The sequence below is a fragment of the Hyaena hyaena genome, unplaced genomic scaffold (assembly GCF_003009895.1).
Source record: "Hyaena hyaena isolate Hyena2069 unplaced genomic scaffold, ASM300989v1 scaffold_54, whole genome shotgun sequence".
NCBI lineage: Eukaryota > Metazoa > Chordata > Mammalia > Carnivora > Hyaenidae > Hyaena > Hyaena hyaena.
Window position 1 is genome coordinate 3,192,526 of NW_024080685.1, and position 20,396 is coordinate 3,212,921.

General features: G+C 37.8%; 1 protein-coding gene across 5 annotated transcripts in view; it reads left to right on the plus strand.

Annotated features, from left to right (window-relative positions):
* Window positions 1-19,503, plus strand: part of ART3 (ADP-ribosyltransferase 3 (inactive)) — a 152,922-nt gene extending 133,419 nt beyond the window's left edge. For 2 of the 5 annotated variants that reach the window (XM_039230936.1, XM_039230935.1), the window contains 9 exons: window positions 9,757-9,789; window positions 10,705-10,737; window positions 11,713-11,742; window positions 13,412-13,444; window positions 14,514-14,546; window positions 15,186-15,218; window positions 16,088-16,120; window positions 17,429-17,461; window positions 19,097-19,503. In XM_039230936.1, coding sequence (XP_039086867.1) covers window positions 9,757-9,789; window positions 10,705-10,737; window positions 11,713-11,742; window positions 13,412-13,444; window positions 14,514-14,546; window positions 15,186-15,218; window positions 16,088-16,120; window positions 17,429-17,461; window positions 19,097-19,236 — 401 coding nt within the window. In that variant the 3' untranslated portion in view covers window positions 19,237-19,503. The remainder of the gene's footprint in view (window positions 1-9,756; window positions 9,790-10,704; window positions 10,738-11,712; window positions 11,743-13,411; window positions 13,445-14,513; window positions 14,547-15,185; window positions 15,219-16,087; window positions 16,121-17,428; window positions 17,462-19,096) is intronic. The other 3 variants (XM_039230937.1, XM_039230938.1, XM_039230939.1) reach the window with 3 other exon arrangements.
* The last annotated feature ends 893 nt before the right edge of the window (window positions 19,504-20,396 follow it).

Below are 20,396 nucleotides of genomic sequence, written 5' to 3' on the forward strand. Positions count from 1 at the left end.
GTAAACTATTTGTAAAAAAAAAAAAAAAAAAAAAAAAAGGCTGTTTTAGACAAGGTGAAGGCAGGTATCTGATGGAACCCTGGGACACCAGAAGGGAGATTCTGGAGATTCTGTTTGCTCTTCTGTGAGGCCTTCCTGAACAACAGCAGGTGCAAACTCCCCTCTCTGGGGATGAGAACAGGCTGACACCATTTTTAACCCTTCCTATCAGCACCAGTGGGCTTCAGAGAGAGGCACAGTGATCACACTGAAGGTTTGAGCTGCTTATCCCAAGCCCTGCCTCCCTGTACTCTGAAGGTGCTTTCCCTCCCCTCCCCTCCCCTCCCCTCCCCTCCGTGGACTTGAGAGCCAGAGCAGCAGTGGGCCCCTGTCCCAGAAGACCAGCATAAGTACCAAATCTCCTAACCATAGAATGCTGCAAGCTTTAGCTTTAGGGGAAATAGGATCTAGCCTTTTTTAACAAGCAGATCAAAACACACATAGTTAAAACTTGCCACACCACTGGACAAGGCCAAACACTTCCCACTGCAGGCAAGGAGTAACTGCAGAGAACTGACGTAAGGAAAAGAACAACCAAAACACAACAGAGTGCACACAGCATATACCAAAAATATTTCCTGAAGTGTATCCTGAAGCCCTGGACAGCATAGGACTTCTTAATAGCCATTAGTCTCAGGAGCAGGAAGTTAGGCTTTCCTAACACACAGAAGACTGAGAGCTAAACAAAACGACAAGTTGGAGGAACTCATCCCAAAAGAAAGAACAAGAAGAGGTCATGAGCAGGGATCTAATCAAAATAGGTATAAGTAATAAGCCTGAACCAGAATTTAAAACAACACTCATAAGGGTACTAACTGAGCTTGAGAAAAGTATAGAAGACAGCAGGGACCCCTTTACCATGGAGATCAAAAGACCTAAAAACTAGTCAAACCTGAATAAAAAAAAAATGTGATAACCAGTATGCTAAATAGACTATAATGACAACAAGGATGGAGAAGCAGCAGAGGAATGAATAAGTGATATAGAAGATAAAATAATTGGGGTGCCTGAGTGGCTCAGGTTAGTGTGGGAATTCAACTCAGGTCATGATCTCACAGTTCATGAGTTCAAGCCCTGCACTGGGTTCTCTGCTTTCAGCACTGAGTCCACTTCATATCTTTCTGTCTCTCGCATGTGCTGTCTCTGTGTTCCTCTGCTGCTCATGCCATCTTTCTCTCTCTTAAAAATAAATAAAAGATAAAAATATAGAAAATGATGAAGCTGAAAAGAAAAGGAAAAGGAAATTACTAGATTATAAATGTGTACTTACAGAACTCAGTGTCTCCATAAAGTATTATAACATTTGTATCATAGGAGTCCCAGAAGAAGAGAGGGGGAAAGGGACAGAAGGTTTATTTGAGCATATTATAGTTGAAAACTTCCAATATCCGAGGAAAGAAACAGACATCCAAATCCAGAAGGCACAGAGAACTACTATCAAAATCAACAAAAGCAGGCCAGCACCAGGACATATCATAGTAAAATTTGCAAAATACAGAGATGAGGAAAGACTCCTGAAAACAGTAAGGGAAAAGAAACCTCTAACCTACAAGGGAAAATAAATAAGGTTAGCAACAGATCTCTCCACAGAAACTTGGCAGGCCAGAAGGGAGTGGCATGATATATTCAATGTGCTGACTAGGAAAAATATACAGCCAAGAATCCTTTATCCAGCAAGGCTGTCATTAAAAATAGAAAGATAAAGAGTTTCTCAGACAAAAACTAAAGGAGTATGTGACCCCTATACCAGCCCTGCAAGAAATACTAAAGGGGACTTGTTGAGTGGGAAAGACTAAAAGCAACAAAGACTAGAAAGAAACAGAAAATCTCCAGAAACCGTGACTTTAGAGGTAGTACAGTGGCACTAAAGTCTTACCTAATAATTACTCTGAATGTAAATCAACTAAATGTCCCAATCAAAAGACATAGGATATCAGATTGCATAAAAAAATTAAGACCCATCAATATGCTGCCTATGAGAGACTCATTTTAGAACTAAAGACACATCCGGATTGAAAGTGAGGGGTTGGAGAACCATTTATCATGGTCAAAAGAGAGCCAGAGGAGCCATACTTATATCAGACCAACTAGATTTTAAACCAAAGACTGTAAAAAGAGATGAAGGGCACCATATCATAATAAAGTGGTCTATCCAACAATTGTAAATATGTATGCCCCAAACTTCAAATTGCCCACATGTATAAATCAGTTACAAACATAAACTTATTGATAATAATACCATAATAGCAGGGGACTTCAACACCCTATTTACAGAGAGGGCAGATCATCTAAGCAGAAAATCAAGGAAACAATGGTTTTGAATGACACAGTGAACCAGATGGGCTTAACAGATACATACAGAACATTTAATCCTAAAGCAGCAGAATTCATATTCTTTTTGAGTGTATAGGGAACATTATCCAGAGTAGATCACATCCTGGGTCACAGATCAGGCCTCAACCAGTACAAAAATATTGAGATCATACCATACATATTTTCATACTACAGTGCTATGAAACTTGAAGTCAACCACAAGAAAAAATCTGGAAAGACCACAAATACATGGAGGTTAAAGAACATCCAACTAGAAAATGAATGGGTTAACCAGGAAATTAAAAAATAAATTTAAAAAGTAAATGAAAATGAAAACATGACAGTTCAAAACCTTTGGGATGCAGCAGAGGTGGTCCTAAGAGAGAAGTATATAGCAATACAGGGCTACATCCAGAAGCAAGAAAAATCCAAAAACACAACCTAATCTTACACTTAAAGGAGCTAGAAAAGTAACAGTAAATTAAAGCCTAGAAAAGCCAGCAGATGGGAAATAATAAAGATTAAAAAAATGATATAGAAGAAAAATCCCAGTAGAACAGATGAATGAAACTAAGAGTTAGGGCTTTGAAAAAATAAACAAAATTGATAAATCCCTAGCCAGACTACTCAGAAAGAAAAGAGAAAGGACCTAAATAGATAAAATCACAAATGAAAGAGGAGATATCACAACACCACAGAAATACAAGCAACTATGAGAATGTTATGAAAAATTATATGCCAACAAATTGGGCATTCTGGAAGAAATGGATAAATTCCTAAATATACAAACTACCAAAACTGAAACAGGAAGAATAGAAAATTTGAACAGACCCATAACGAGCAAAGAAGTAAATCAGTAGTCAAAAATTTCCCAAGAAACAAGAACCCAGGACCAGATGACTTCCCAGGGGTATTCTACCAGACATTTGAAGAAGAGTCAATACCTCTTATTCTCAGACTATTCCAAAAAAAAAAAAAAAAAAAAAAAAAAAAANCAAAAAAAAAAAAAAAAAAAAAAAAAAGGAAGGAAAACTTCAAAACTTCTGTGAAGCCACGTTTACCTTAATTTCAAAACCAGACAAGGACACCACTAAAAAGGAGAATTACAGGGAATTCATCCTTGAGGAACCTGGATGAGAAAATTCTCAACAAGATACTAGCAAATCAAGTCCAACAGCACATTAAAAGAATCATTCCCTACAGTCAAGTGGGATTTATTCCTGGGCTGCAGGAGTGATTCAGTATCTACAAATCAAATAATGTGATACACCACATTAGTAAAAGAAAGGATAAGAACTACATTAACTTCTCAGTAAATGCAGAAAAAGCATTTGACAAAATACAGTATCCATATTTGATAAAAACTCTGAAGAAAGTAGGGATAGATGGAATATACCTCAACAGTATGAAGGCCATATAGGTAAGAAGACCCACAGCTAATATTATCCTCAATGAGGAAAACCTAGGAGCTTTTCCTCTAAGCTCCATAATAGGAAGGAGAAGTCCACTCTCAACTCCTGTTATTTAAGATAGTACTGGAAGTCCTAGCCTCAGCAACCAGACAACAGAAAAAAATAAAAGGCATCCAAATTAGCGAGTAAGAAGTCAAACTATTATTATTTGCATTGAATGATACTCTGTAGAAAACCCAAAAGACCACCAAAAAACTGCTAGAACTGATACATGAATTTAGCAAAGTTGCAGGATATAAAATCAACATACAGAAATCTGTTGCATTTCTATCCATCAATAATGAAGCAGAACGAAAGGAAGCCAAGTAATCAATCCCAATTACAATTGTACAGAAAACCCAAAGATACCTAGGAATAAATCTAACCAAAGAGGTTAAAGATCTGTACTCTGAAAACTAGAGAGTTTATGAAAGAAATTGAAGATGACAAAGAAATGGAAAACATTTCATGATCATGAATTGGAAGAACAAATATTGTTAAAATGTCTTTACTACACAAAGAAATCTACACATTTAATGCAATCCCTATCAAAATACCACCAGTATGTTTCACAGGGCAAGAACAAAGAATTGTAAAATTTGTATGGAGCCACAAAATACCCTTAGAGTCCAAAGCACTTCTTGAAAAAGAAAAGCAAAGCTGGAGGCGTAACAATTTTGGACTTCACTCTATATTACAAAGCTGTAGTCATCAAGACACTATGGTACTGGCACAAAAATAGACACTTGGGTCAATGGAATAAAATAGAAAACCTGGAAGTGGACCAAAACTATATGGTCAACTAATCTTTGACAAAGTAAGGAGTATCCAATGGAAATAAGACCAACTCTTCAACAAATGGTGTTGGGAAAATTGGACAGCAAAATGCAGACGAATGAAGCTGGACAACTTTTTTACACCATACACAAAAATCAAAATGGATAAAAGACCTAAGTATGAGATAGGAAACCTTATCAAAATGCTAGAGAACACAGGCATCAACCTCTTTGACCTTGGCCACAGCAGCTTCTTACTAGACACATCTCTGTAGCCAAGGGAAACAAAAGCAAAAATGAACTATTGAGATTTCATCAAGTAAAAAGGCTGCACAATGAAGGAAAGAATCAACAAAAAAAGGTAATCTACAGAATAGGAGTGGATATTTTTAAATGTCACATCTGATAAAGAATTAGTATCCAAAATTTCTAAATAACTTATCAAACTCCGTACCCCAAAAGACATGAACAGGCATTTTTCTTTCTTTTTTTTATATTATAGTTTATTGTCAACTTGGTTTCCATATAACACCCGGTGCTCATCCCAACAAATGCCCTCCTCCATGCCCATCACCCATTTTCTCCTCTCCTACCACCCCCTATCAACCTTTGGTTTGTTCTCAGTATTTAAGAGTCTCTTATGGTTTGCCTCCCTCCCTCTCCTTAGCTGTTTTTTTTCCCCTTCCCCTCCCTTATGGTCCTCTATTAAGTTTCTCCTGTTCCACATATGAGTGAAAACATATGGTATCTGTCTTTCTCTGCCTAACTTATTTTACTTAGCATAACACCTTCGAGTTCCATCCAAGTTGCTACAAATGGCCAGATTTCATTCTTTATCATTGCCGTGTAATATTCCATTATATAGATAAACCACTTGATCCATTCGTTAGTTGATGGACATTTAGTCTCTTTCCATGATTTGGCTATTGTTGAAAGTGCTGCTATGAACATTGGGGTACATGTGCCCCTATGCCTCAGCACTCCTGTATCCCTTGGGTAAATTCCTAGCAGTGCTGTTGCTGGGTCATAGGGGAGTTCTTCTGTTAATTTTTTTGAGGAACCTCCACAGTGTTTGCCAGAGTGGCTGCACCCGTTTACATTCCCACCAACAGTGTAGGAGGGTGCCCATTTCTCCACATCTTCTCCAGCATCTATAGTCTCCTGATTTGTTCATTTTAGCCACTCAGGCCAGCATGAGGAGTGTAGTTTTGATTTGTATTTCCCTGATGATGAGTGATGTTGAGCATCGTTTCATGTGTCTTTTGGCATATAGCTTTATCTTTAGTAATCTAGTTCTCAGTGTCTCAGGGGCCTGATCATACAGTCTAGAGCATTAGAGTTGGCACATGAACATATATAGAGGTAGATTTCAGTAAGTCTCAGGGTAGTGTACTTACTACAAGGATCACCATTTGGAGTTCAGCTCCTCACAAGAGCATCCACGGCAATGAATGAGTTATCGTAATGGATGGATGCAGCACTTCATTGGATGTGCCCAGCCTGGGGGAAGGCTGTTTTATTAGAGAACTGTGCTGTCTTTTCAGGTATGAAGTCTTGTAGGTAAGGTCTCTGTTGAGCCAGTAGTTTGGGTAGAGGAGTATTTAACGCTTTTGTGTAGTCTAATGCAGAGGTTCTCAGATTTTCTCAGTTCATGGTATCCCTAGTCTTGTCCTAATTGTTTTGACAATGTCCATATGCTAAAAGAAATACCTAAAAGTTCTGTTTATTAAGTCAAACAACTCAGTGTTTATGTTCTAGCATCTTAGTAACTGTTTGAAAAGTAATATACATAAACAATTTTCTAAATATTATTTCATTCTTTTTTAAAAAAAAATTTATGTCTTTATTCTGAGATAGAGAGACAGAGAACGAGCAGGGGAGGGGCAGAGAGAGAGGGAGACATAGAATCCAAAGCAGGCCTTAGGTTTTGAGCTGTCAGCACAGAGCCCAACATGAGGCTCGAACCCACGGACTGTGAGATCATGACTTGAGCCGAAGTCGGATGCCCAACCGACTGAGCCACCCAGGTACCCCAATATTATTTTATTCTTAACCGCAGTAATTTGCTAATGGGATATAGGTGCCTATTTAACACTGCACAGCTTGTCAGACTCTGGAATCATATTAGATACCACCTTATTTCCTGATCCACACTGATTTTTCACGTATGTTTGCTTTTTATCAGAATTGCTGAAAACGCAGCCTTGCACATATGTCATCAACGGAATGTTGACATGGTATAACTTTGAAACTGAGTTTCACTTCAAGCTAGTAGTTCATGCTGTGTCTGACAGATACCAAGTACATCTGCGTTTGTCCTGAAATTTTAAAATATCCCTTGGTAGCCCTGTGAATTTGCTATAGCATTCAGGGACACCTCCACCACTTTTTGGAAACAGCCACTTGTTTGTGAAAGTGGTCAAGCCCTTAGGAGCCACGTTTGGCCCTTAATTGGAAGTAAAATTTCCATGTGACAATGGAATTTTGGGAGTTTTATCTTACCGTCATTGGAACTTAAATTCAGGGAGAGCCCATTGCATGATAAGATCTTGGGTTGGAGAGACATGACTTTTCTTTCCCTGCAAAGGGAGGAAATGCTTTTGTGCAGAAACCTAGTTATCAGCAAATACTGCCTTAGTCTTGTTGCTGGAAATTCTAATCAGCTATGAGTTTGGTCACAAACATCTGTAATTTCTAGGGATCTGAAGGAGAAAGGAAACTCCTGAGAGGGCTTTATTTGCTGTTGTCTGTATTGTTTCTGAGTCTTCTTAACAACTCAGAACTTAGAGTTCTCTGCTAAAATGACACCTTATAAGGTTTTCCAGTGTGACTGGTGGGAATAGCCACCATTCTTGTTCTCATGGGTTCCTTCCGTGGCCTCAGGTTGTTTCCTCATACCTGATCATATAAGTTGATCAGTATTTTGCTCAGTATTCAAAGGAAACCCTTTGAAGACCTCTGGAGTTCTGTCTCTGCAGCTCTCTCCTCTTTAGTACTCTGTTAAAAGCAAATTATCTTGGTATTTTCTTTGTGGAAAAAATTTAAACTACTTAATAGTGTAAGTATCATTCAAGTTTTTATTCATTCTTAAGTTTTAATAAGTTCTCTCTTTCTAGGCATTTGTTTTGTATTTCAAATTTATTGGTATAAAGCTGGTCTCAGTAGTCCTGTGGTTTTTTTTTACACATACCAAATCTGTGGTTATAGTCCCTTCTTTCATTTTTTATGTATTTGTGCTTTCTCTCGTTTATTTCTGTACCAGTCTCTCTCTTTTAACCTAAAATAGTTTACTCTTTGCTGCTGCTGAAAAACTAATGGAAAATTAAAATCAGAGTCAAATAGGGAAGAGAAATGCAGTCTTGAATAAATGGATTTGTGTTAAACATTAAAGGAGATCCATCCTCTATTACTGAGGAGGCTCTCAAAAATTTTTTGCTTAAAAATCACTTGGACTTCTTGCTTAAAATGCAGAATACAAGGCATCACTCCCCAGAAATTCTATATCAGTAGTCCTGGCTAGGGCCCTGGTGCACTTATTAATAAGCACCCAGATGATTCTGAAGTATGTGATTAGAAGACTACACTTTGAGAAATATACTCTGAGGTGTGGTACAGATGAAAGATAAAAGCTTTAAAATTCCCCAATGTCTAGTCCCCTGGCTGAATCTTTCTATTATACCAATTGCTTTCTTATCCACATCTTCCCTCACCTTTACCTCACCCTCACCTAAGCCCTCTGGGTAAGGCTTGCACTTACTCACTTCCTGCTAAGACAGTATTTTGTATTAGTCTCTAGACTGTTGTTGTTTTTTTTTTTTTTAATTTCTAGTCTAAGGGCACCTGCATAGCTCTGTCTGTTAAGTGTCTGACTCTTGGTTTTGGCTCAGGTAATGATCTCACGGTTTGTGGGCACGGGCTCTGCAGCTGATGTTGTGGAGCCTGCTTGGGATTCTCTCTCACCCACTCTTTTCCCCTCCCCGACGTGCGCGCTCTGTCTCTGTCTCTCTGTCTCTGTCTTCTTTCTCTCAAAATAAGTAAATAAACCAAATAATAATAATAATAATAATAATAATTCTAGACTAGCCAGACTCCTGAGGTTAGCCTCAGGGCACCATTCAGATTTGAACAGATCCCTACCATTTCCTTGACCAGTAGAAACTGGATCCAGTCACCTAGATTTTTGGTTCAAACTCCACACAGATGGTACAGGATTTGAGAGCAGATTATGGAAAATCACGTCTCTTCGTAGTGAAGCCAGCCTCTTAGGGATCCCCCCATTTTAGATGGAGAGATTCATCCTCAGGTAGCTAGATATTCAGATTAGATTAGTGAGTTAGCCGGGCATGGAAAAGAGACCATAGGACTCTAAATCCTCATGTTGCATCCTAGGAAGCCCTCCGTGTTTCATGCTGGCTCCAAATCTAAAAGTCCTCTCACTGAAGTTCTTGCCTTAACCGTGGTTGGGCAGTCTAGCAGGTTTCCCTGTATGTCATGTATGTCAGAGGAGTCACTGCAACGCTGGTGACTTTTTATAGGGCAACTTCAAAGAGAGGGACTAGGACCTTATAAAGATACACTGATAGGTGCCATATTCCTGGTCTCCAAAAACTGTGGATTTTATATATATAGATCAGTGTTCTGGAATAGACCATAGGTTAATGTTTGGGGTAGACCAACTTGTTGCCTTATATGAATGTGAAGGATTTTTCTTTATATATTCAAGGATCTAGAAGATCTGATTGAGATTCTCTTTCAAAAGTGAATAGGAATTGTCATAGTCAAAGGATAAGTTTGCTTTTGAGGCCATTTAGTATCTGAAGAGAAGATTAATTGAACAGATGGGTAAATTTTTTCCTAACTTTTGCAGACTAATCATAAAATAGAATCATAAAATGTTAGCCTTGGATGGGCATTTCGAGGTCATTTGAAGCAGATTCCCTATAAAAGATACAGATAAGGAAACTGAATTCCAGGAACATTAGATGTTTTATCAAAGATCATACTATTGTTTGGTGGCTGTAATATAAATACAAAAATGTAATTGTTCTGCATTTTGAACCCTACCAAATTATGGATCTGATAGATGAAAGCTGAAAAATTAGCAGTAGCCATAAAACCATTTTGAAATCTTTACTAAGGCAGATTGTGTCTAACGAAGCTATATCTTCCTTTTTCAGGACTAAAAACTGAAAATTGTGTTGAGAACATGGGTAAGATACACTTTTAAAGTATTATCTCTGTAATGGGAATTTTATCAGTGTTACTCTCCCAGGTATGGGTCAGAGCTACCCCACCATATTGTCATATGTCAGCCACCATTTTCTCAAGGCTGAGTTGTGCTGCTACAGCTACCACCACCACCACAACCACCATCTTGTCAGGAGGAGGGCCCAGGAGCCTCTGCTGCTTGCTCTCCACCACTGGCTGCACCTGGGGCCGTTCTCTCAAACACAGCATTTGCCCTGGGCATGCAGGGAACCATACTACTCTCACCCTAGCCTGTCCATGTAGGAGCTTAAGGACTTGCAAATGCGCCTACATGATTCCTATGCACAGAGCTGGATCCATATTCTTATATTTTGATATCTTAGGAAATAACATCTGGGGTACTGACAAAGGGAAGAAATAGAGTGCATTTGGTTCAAGGAGAGAATCAGAGGGAACAGAATGGTAATACAGTTTGTCTGTCTCCTGTTCCCCAGGGAAAAATGAGGTAACAAAAATAATCTTTTTCAGAGGACCATGGGAAAAATTTGAGAAGATAAACAGGATTTCTAGGAGGAATAGTATTATCAGATAATTTGAACAGATTTAAACCAAGGTTTCCAGAAAATGCTTTCGGCTAATGCATGCTTTGGGTGGATCCTTTTGAAGATTTCCTTGTTACAAACCTTGAAAATAAAGGTCTGTTTCTAGCTGCCTTTCTGGCTAGTTTTTCTGTGAATTCTTCATGTAATTAAATCCATATCCATTTGTTTTGAGATTATAATCTTAAATTTCTCACATTACTGTATTCTTGTAAGCCAAGCTAAATCATTATTATTATTAAGCATTTAAAAATAAAGTGAACCTGACATTTATTTGCATCTGAGTATTTAGGTAATGAAAACGTGTTTGTATTTCAGAACATTATCAACCCATCTATATCTACAACCCTGGTAAGTGTGCTCTAATTTTTAAAAATAATCTTTACATGGATATTTAATATTTAGAAGCTCTTTCCTGTTAAGCAAGTTCACTTCTTAGCTGGAGAAAGAGTACTTTGTAGATAAGAAGGGAAGTAATTTGACAGATAATCGAGGGGGGAAAAACAAGAACCTATTTTGGGGAAACTTACCTTCCTGCAGATGAGAGGGGTTGGGTCTTTGGAGATCTGAATAATATGGAAACATTCAGTGGAGTAGACCTGAAGAGCTAAGTGGCTCTTGACAAGTCTGAGGGCCTCTTATATATAGTTCTGTATTTAGTCATTGAGAATTGCCTGTGTGGCACCACACATCTGGATGAAAGTAGAAAAGCTACTCATTTGCATCTGTCAAATATACTGATATTTGCTATCATTTGACTAAAATATCTAGGTGATTAGATGCTTTTCCTCCCTAAGTTTCCATTTATGGTGATAGGCCTCAGATCACTTCTTTGCATTTAAGTTCCTTATTATGTGTTTCACCCATGTGGCTACAATAAATTTTTCTTCATTGAAGAGGGAACAGCATCTGGCTTTTTCTTAAGCATACAATTTATTTGATTTTTAGCAGATACTTCCTGTGAAGCATTTTATGCCCTTGAGGACTTGCTTTGGAACACTTCTTATTGGCCACTGCAGCCACATATTTCACTGGTCATTTCACAGAGATTTCAGCTAACTCTTTTCAAGATGGACATTTTTCTAGCTTATTGAGATTCCCAAGAGACTTGTTATATGTGATGATTTTTCTTTATAAAGGAGCCAGAGGAAGAGTCCGGCCCAATTAGGTGCATTTAGACTCTGGCTAACACTTACATTTAGTAGCTTGGATGTACCAAGTGGTTCTTTATGGCTGTAATTCCTGAAAATTGTTTGTTGTAAGTATAGGAGTTCTGATTTATTTTGTTTTATCGTTAAAATGGATAAGTTTCTTCTTATAACTTAGGTGAGAAAAACCAGAACCTTGAAGACTCTGGTAAGACATTTTCATAAACTCTGGGGGTTTTCATTTGCAATATGGCTCTTTTAGGGATGGAAACAGGTAAGCATGGCATGGTAAGGAAAAGTCGGAAAAAGGCAGAACCCACTTTAGCTTACTAGTTTGGTATATCAGAGCCCTCCTGAGTTACACATAGATCTTATTTAAAAAGATGACACAGCAGCTCTCTGTCTTATCTATATCTCCAAGATGACCTGCAGAGCAGCTGGAGACATGACATGAGGAATTAGTTCTAAAGAGCATATTTTCTGCTTTTATATAAAGTTAAGTGTTACATGAATAGAGGAAGGTGTGACTAATTACTCACAAACTCTTGTGACGTAGGGTTAGGGTGTTGGGCAGGAGCATTAAAAAATGGCAGTATTTTTTTCTAAATTACAATGATTTAATATGTTTATTTCTGCTTCCTGCAGTCCGAGTAATTGATGCTGTTAGCTATGTACATCTGATTGTTTAGTATATTTCAGAGTACAGCTCATTCCCAGGTTTTTGTTTTTGTCTTTTTTTTTATAATGATATTACTCAAATGTCCTCAAGGGAGCTGAGACAGGGACACTCATAAATTAATGGTAAGATTATAAATTGGAACTTTTCTGAAGGACAATTGGATAGTGTGTATTACTAGCCTTAAAAATGCCCATGCCTGTTAACCTAGTTATAACACTTTTAGATATTTGTCCTAAGGAAATATAAAGATTTGTGAACAAAGTTTTTACATTGTTATGGTAGCCAGAATTTGTATATAACCTTAGTGTCCAACAGTGGAGTATTGTTAAATAATATCCATATTATGAAACATTAAACAACTTAAAAGTCATGGTTTTGAAAAATATTTAAAGATATGGGAAAGTACTTACAGTGGCAAGTAAAAATATGATGTAAAACAGCGTACAGGCTGTAATATCAACTTTATTTTAAACTGTCGAAAGAAGTGTCCACTTATAAATAGGTAGTGGATATGTAACGTGTAGTAAGCATGATGACTAGACTGGTACTGCTGTAAGTCACATTTTAAAGTTGTTAAGAGAGGATATCTTATCACAAGGGGAAAAACCATTTTTTTTCTTTTTTAAAATACCTGTTTGAGATGATGGATGTTAATTGTAATCATTTCACAGTATATGTAAGTCAAATCACTATGCCGTACACCTTAAACTTACACAGTGATGTCTTTCAATTACATCATCAATAAAGCTGAGGAAAATGTTTAAAAATGTATTATGTACATATATTATACATAACAAAGAAATTGAAAGGAGACATACCAAAAATGTTGAGAATGAGTAGTTCTGAAATCTGGGATTATGAGTAATTTTTAATAATTTCCTGTGTTTTTCTAAAATATCTATAGTTATAATGTATTATGTAATCAAGAAGTTTTATTTTTAAGAAATAAATGTAGGTCAGTCTTTGGACTGAATCTTAAAAAAAAAAAAATCAAGAGCTGTTTTGCTTACTCTCAGAGAGCACCTGGGTTGCTAGCCGTAGTTGTTCTCACCATAAGTCCGTCAGGCTCCAGGCTCCTGTCCCCTACCACCCCTCAGAGCTTAGAGTTTTCACTGTAAAAACCCATATAAATATAAAGTTACATTAATTTTCAAGTTGACTGCATTTTTCACTAAACAATTTCTGTTCTCATCTTTAGGATTGAAAAGCCAGGAGACCACTGTCTTACCTGGTAAGTGATCTTTTTTGTACCCTCTGAGACTGACTATAAGGATAGGAGGAGACGTGAGGACTGACTCTTAGGACAATGATGTTATTAGACATGGAGAGTTTGAGGAGTGAGTTAAGCCAGAACAGCGGGACTCCATTAATCGAATGTTTAGTATGTTCCACAGAGTGAAGTGCTTCTATGATGTATCTCCTTTAATCATCATTTACTACAAACCTACAGTGTATTTCTTTGCATAAATAAGGAATTGAAGTTCAGAGGGATTAGAAGCCTGCCCAATCACAGAACTAATAATTATAATGACAGTAGAACTAAACTAAGCAGACCCTTAGATCCAGCAATTTCATTTAAAAGCCAGTGTGCTAGCACTTCCTTATAAAGATAAGATTGGAGATATATGGGCCAGATCATGGAAGTTCTTGAACTCCAGGCCAAGCAGTGGGCTTGTTTTGTCAGAGGATCAAGAGCCATTGAAAGGTGTTTGGGGTTGGGAGATCACCTGGGTGGTTCAGTTGGTTAAAGTCCAACTAGATTTCTGCTCTGGTCATTATCATGCAGCTCATGAGATTGAACCCTCTGTCACTCTGTGCATTGGCTATGCACAGCCTGTTGCAATTTCTCTCTCTCTCTCTCTCTCTCTCTCTCTCTCTGTCTGTCTCTCTCTTTCTCTCTCTGACCTTCCCCTGCTTAGGCATGGGCATGTTCTCTCTCTCTCTCTCTCTCTCTCTCTCTCTCAAAAAAACGGGGAGTCTGGGTGGCTCAGTCAATTAAGCATCCAACTCTTCATTTCAGCCAGGTCATGATCTCACAGTTTGTGGGTTCCAGCCCCATGTGGGGCTCTGTGCTGACAGCATGGACCCTGCTTGAGGTTCTCTCTTTCCCCTCTCTCTCTGTCCCTCCCCTGCTTTCTCTTTCTCAAAAATAAATAAAACTTTAAAAAAAGAAGGTATTTTTGTCGGTTACTGTTTTCTTTTTTTTTTTTTTTTTTTAGGATTGGAGATGGGGGAGGGGTAGACAGAGGGGAGCATTCACAATGCAAGATAATTACACTAATATTCAGTTTTGTCTTGAGGTATGATGAGCCATGAACCCACACAAATACCTGGTAAGACACCTTTCTTTTTACTCTTTGGTGGGCCTAAGTATGAGGTGAGAAGGATTCCCCCAGGCATTAAGGAATATATCATCATGAGACTGCTGTTCATTAACATTTCCCTTATAGTCTACCTCTAGCCATTCTACTAAGATTTAGCTGGGGAGGAGAGTAGAGAGGAAAAAGAATGTCTTTCTTCCCTAGCATTCATATGTTCCTGCAGCAGGAAACTTAGCTTGTTCGGGACATGGCTGAAGGCAGGACTGCTGGGACTTGGAGGCATGCAGGCCAGCCCCTTCTGGGTTCTGTGGCTTAAGTTACTCAGTAGAAAATTCAGCTTCATGCAGAAACTGACTTTTCACTTTGGCTAACTAACATCTCAGCATCTTAGAATTTCCAGGTAACAAAATAGAGTCTTATGGCATACAGACAAACTCAGTGCGGTGCTATGGCAGAAAGCTTCTCTAAGCTTCAAGTGGATTTGCAAAGTGAGAGGGTTCTCATGGCCAGAACTTTAAATAAAAACCCAGGAATCACAGTGCAGTGGGAGCTTTGGCATTTATATCACTTAAGCTCATCAGATAAGAAGAGTTGGGATAGTGTACTCACTGGGGCAAACTGTAAGTCACTGAAAACTTCTTTCTCATTTAGGGATGAAAGTTCCAGAAACTTTTTCACTACCTGGTAAGCAGTGGTTAGCATATGAGAGAGGCAGTTGCCAGTTTGGGGGGTTTAGTTACAGTTGTCACTATTAGATATGCAGGGGATCCTCAGGACTTGGCACAAGATTCCATAAGTGAGTGAAGGACCCAGGTCTCTTAACGTGTGAGCAAGTACCCATTATTCCTGAAGACTTGTGGTTCCTCAAGTGTTTTTCCAGTTTTATTTACCATGGCAGATTAGCCTTCCTATAAGATACAGTCATGAAAACAGGTATTTAAACAGTGTGAGGCTCTTGGTGAGGACAAGGCTATTGTGGGCCCTTGAGCTTCTGTGACCAGAGAAACTGAATGGTGTTTCCTGTCAAGTTCCTCAGAAGGAGCTCAGAAATTATGCTTACAGAGGAGGAAAAACATTAAAAGGCCGCCAGACTTAATTTTTTCCCTGGATTTGCCGTGTTGGGGCACGCGTTTATTTGGTTACAGCTTTGAAGTGAACCTGTAACAAAACTGATGACACACCTGTGTGTCTACAACTCTTCAGTTCAGTGACCTGAGTATGCAAAGTATTTTCATTGGCTCCTTTGAGACACAGTGGTTATTGAAAGACAGCTGCTGAGCCAGGTGTAGGGAATGAACACAGGCTGTGTAGACAGACCCAGCTTCATGAAATCTCTCCTCTGCTGTTTTCACTGGGTAACTTTGTGTAAGTTATTTCACTTTCCTGTGCTGGTGCTTCTGCTTCTACTTCCACATCTGTAAAATGAAGAAATTTTCTGTCTTGCAGGACTAAAGTCCTAATGAGATAAAGTCTGGCAAAATAAATGGTAGTTTAAAATAGTAGTAAATTGTAGCTGTCTTTATTATTATTATCTGAAATTTTTTCTCATTTAGGAATAAAAGTGGTACGACTGGATGAAAAACCTGGTAATACATTCTTTATTGGGGGTGGAGGTACCATGGGGTTCTGGGTCCTTTACCATCATCATTCAGTTAGCTCAGTGTTAAGCGGGCTAAGAAAGACACCTGGGCTTCACAGCTTCTCTGACACCCCAGTCTGCAAGCCAGAGGGAAAAATGTTGAGAGCCCCTTTCAGTGTGAGCAGCAGGCTGCTATTCTTGCTCTCTGGGCTGAGGAAACAAACAAATAGGTGACTGGCAACCGGATCAGTTGGGTTCCAGCTGCACATGTCTATTGCAGAATGGAACTAGAGGCTTACCAGGCAGGGTAAAGTGGCTACTGTGAGGGAATCTGTAGTAACAGGAACAGCATCATCAGAGAGGTGTGTATGAAAACCCTATACCATGAGACCAGACATTCTGTGATCCTCACTGCACTTACAGTGTCCTCCAACAAATGGGCCACTAGGTTTTGCTGGGAATGTTTTGTATTGTGCTCTCTCCTAGAAAGCTGTGCGTAGTGCAAGCTTTTTGAAAGTGTCAAAACATTTACACAGGATCTCACTTAATCCAGTTAAGATAAATATTGGTCCTGCCATTTCAGAGATGAAAGTACGGAATATAAGAAATTTAAGGAACCTGTAAAGGGCTAGAAAGAGAAAACCAGGACTCTCACTTTTCAAATTTTGTTCTCTTTCTGTCACATGACACTTGTCTTTCAGCCAGATGTAGTTATAAAAAAAATATGCCTCTATCCTGAGCTCCTAGATTTGGTATTTGGCTTCAAAGCTATCAAAATATGGCAATATTGGAATATTTCAATGCTAGCACAGCATTGTAATTGAAGTATTATATCATAGTAATGGAGAACAGGGGCTTTGAAATCAGACATTGCTACCACTGAATGCCTCTGTGATTTTATGCAAGTTTTGAGGAACATCTGTATAATACTGATAACTGTGTCTACTGGGACTGTAAGAAATGTGACAATTACATAAATCATTTACACAATCTATGACACATAGAAAGCACTCCGTAAATGGTTGGTATTAATGTTTTACTTGGGAATCATAGTTCAATGTGCAGGAAAAATACTTTTTTGTAAATAAAATATTAATTTTTCTTTTAATGGAAACATACAAGGTAAAAAAAATTTCAAAGAGCACAAGTGAGTAAAAATTAGACCCTTCCCAACCCCACACATCTAAACCCTACCCCTACCCTGCAGGCCCATTCTCAGAGATAACCATGTTTGCTTAATCATTTAGTCAGATTTTTCTCTTTCTGGATGTATAGATGTACAATGCAATTAACTCAAAATATGTTTCTATTTTAGAAGACCAAAGTCAAGAAGATACTGACAATCCTAGTAAGAAATACTTCACTTTCTTAGTTGATAAGTATCTGATCTGCAATATAGAAAAAGTGACAAATTCATTTTTCCTCAATAACAGGAACAAAGTTTCAAGAGTTTAAGGAATCATAATAGCAGAATATGTCATATTCAAATCCTTATTAGTTTGTATATGGTGGGAGCAACTTGACTATATTTCTTAAGCAGTCATTTTCAGCCATGTGTTCTGTTTAAAGTGGTGGTTCTCAACCCTATCTACCCACTTCTCCCCTTTTATAACAAGTATTTATAAAGCCTTTATACTGTCCTGAAGTATCATTTGTAGATAGACCCACCTGCCTCCATAAAAATATTAGTATAATAATGTTCTAGTTATAATTTATAACAAAATCATATACATTTCAGTATGTCAGTGCCTACATTATACTAAGAGACATAATGGATAGATGATTGTATTTACTTACACAAATTGGATTTAAGACTGGAAGCTATTCTGTGAAAGTATAAGAAAATGAAAGAGAAGAAATAGAAACTAGATGGACATTAATGTTTATTAAAACTAATCCAAAAATATTTTTTTCTACATAAAATTGATTTTGGTTCTGAGTGTAAGCATTATAAATAGGCTGTTAACTTATATGTGTGTCTGGCAGTGCATTTGAAATTTGTGTGGAAGTGGGTTAATTTTTCATTGTACAAACACTTTCCAGAGCATTGCAAGATATCTAGCCTTCTACTTCTACCCCACTATTGTGATTATCAAAAAATACTCTGACAAAGTTCCAAACTGTCTCTTATAGGGGGTAGTACTTCTCCCTTGAGAACCATTGCTCTGTAGTAACAAACTAATGTATGAGTGCATCTGCCTATCCATTTCCCTCATCTGTGTACATACAAACGCATGGCAAGTAAATTGACAATATGAGTTAAAGACTTATAAAATTTATTGCCTGTTTCTCTCTGATTTATGTATGAAATCTTGAGTGGTGATCCCATTTGGATGCTTCCTAGTCCTCCATTGTACAGTCTAAACCAAAATAATAGCCATAATTTAGGTAAGGGATAACTGAATTATCATGTGAAACATCATCCTTACTTGGATGGACTGCACTGTTCCTCTTGACTAGTTCATATGAAAGGGAAGCTGTTTTCTACAGTATGTTTCATGTATGGAGGAGAAAAGTTAAATTAATCTTTTTTATCAGCTGGCAGGGCTCGGTGTTTAAAAATGCTGCTATATTTAATCATATATTAGTAGCTGTTGGCATATACATATTAAATATAGCCTTACTTGAAATAGACACAGAATTAAACTTTACTTACATGTATATACAGAAAATGAAAACAGAAAATTGCTATGAAATTCTAGAGAACTTGAACAACACCAAAAAGTATCTTGTCTGCATAGATATTAAAAAGGCTGTGGAATCCTAGATGAAACCTAGATCAGCACACCCTGATAGTATATATGCAAATGTAGCCTGAAATCTGTAATGAACTATTTTTATTTCAACATTGTTTCTGGTGAGAAGTATTTTAGGTAAGTTTGTAACTCAACTTGAATGTCTGTATATTAAGAATACATGGCTTAGGTGGATAAAACTCAGTATCAGAAATGACGTGTCAATGACTGTGTCTTCTCATTAACAGCTCCAGGTCCAGGTGTGGTTCCAGTTCCAGGTCCCAAAACTCATCCCTCTGCATCCTCTGGCAAAATGCTCCTTCCATCGTTGGTGATGTTCATCATTTTAATCAGTGCTTCTGCTGTAAATCTCTTTGTTGCTCTGTAGTCTAATACATTCTTTATTACTTAAAATATCCTCAAGGGATCCCATGGGAATTCATCAAATGAAATTATGTGTTTTTCACTTTTGGTCAGAGTCACGTGATAACATGAGGCCTGCATGTTTGTTATTTACTTTGCAAATTCAGAGTTGGTCCAGATATGTCATGGAATTCATTTTTCATTTATTTCTATGTTAATTTATGATTGCAAAAAAAATGCCTGTATACTTCTGATTGAATTCAATAAAAGAACTTAAGATTGTTGGATACAATTTCAGAGTTGTCAGATATTAAAATATCCAATACTGTTAGTGATTAACATGAATTTAATTCCTGAAATAGAATTAAAACAATTTTTTTTAAATATTTTATTTATTTCTGAGAGAGAGACCGCATAAGCAGGGGAGGGTCAGAGAGAGAGGGAGATACAGAATCTGAAACAGGCTCCAGGCTCTGAGCTGGCTGTCAGCACAGAGCTCGACACAGGGCTCAAACCCACGAACTGTGAGATCATGACCTGAGCTGAAGTTGGATGCTTAACCGACTGAGCTACCCAGGTGCCCCTAGAATTTTAAAGAATCTTTACTCATCTTTGAATGATCAAACTTTAACTTAAAATAGTATCATCCCTCAATCTCTTCATCTTCCCTTAATATATGGACAGTTATATAAGCACAACAGTTTACCAAGTGTTTCATAGGTAGTCCCTAAGTTAAATCTCATATTAACCTAGAAAAGTAGACAGTAGTGAATGAATATATATGCTAAAGAAGCAAAGAAAAATGCAGTTATACAGTATGGTCCTTTTCCCTAAGATACTGTGGTGTTTGAGTAGTGACTGTTTTAGGCCTGGACTTTAATAACTGGCACTTGTTTACATTTTGAAATGTTTCAAAAAGGATTTAAGTCCACTTTGAAAGAAAAGAGAAAAAAATGTTTAAAATGTAAACTAGGTGTTAGTGGTTCAATGTGCTTTTTTAAAAAAGCCTACACACTTTTTTCCCCCTTGTTTGGCTTATTTATATGTATTTTTTAATGTTTATTAACTTTTGAGAGTGAGAGCACAAGCAGGGGAGGGGCAGAGAGAGAGGGAGACACAGAATCTGAAGCAGGCTCCAGGCTCTGAGCTGTCAGCACGGAGCCCGACGCAGGGCTCAAACTCACG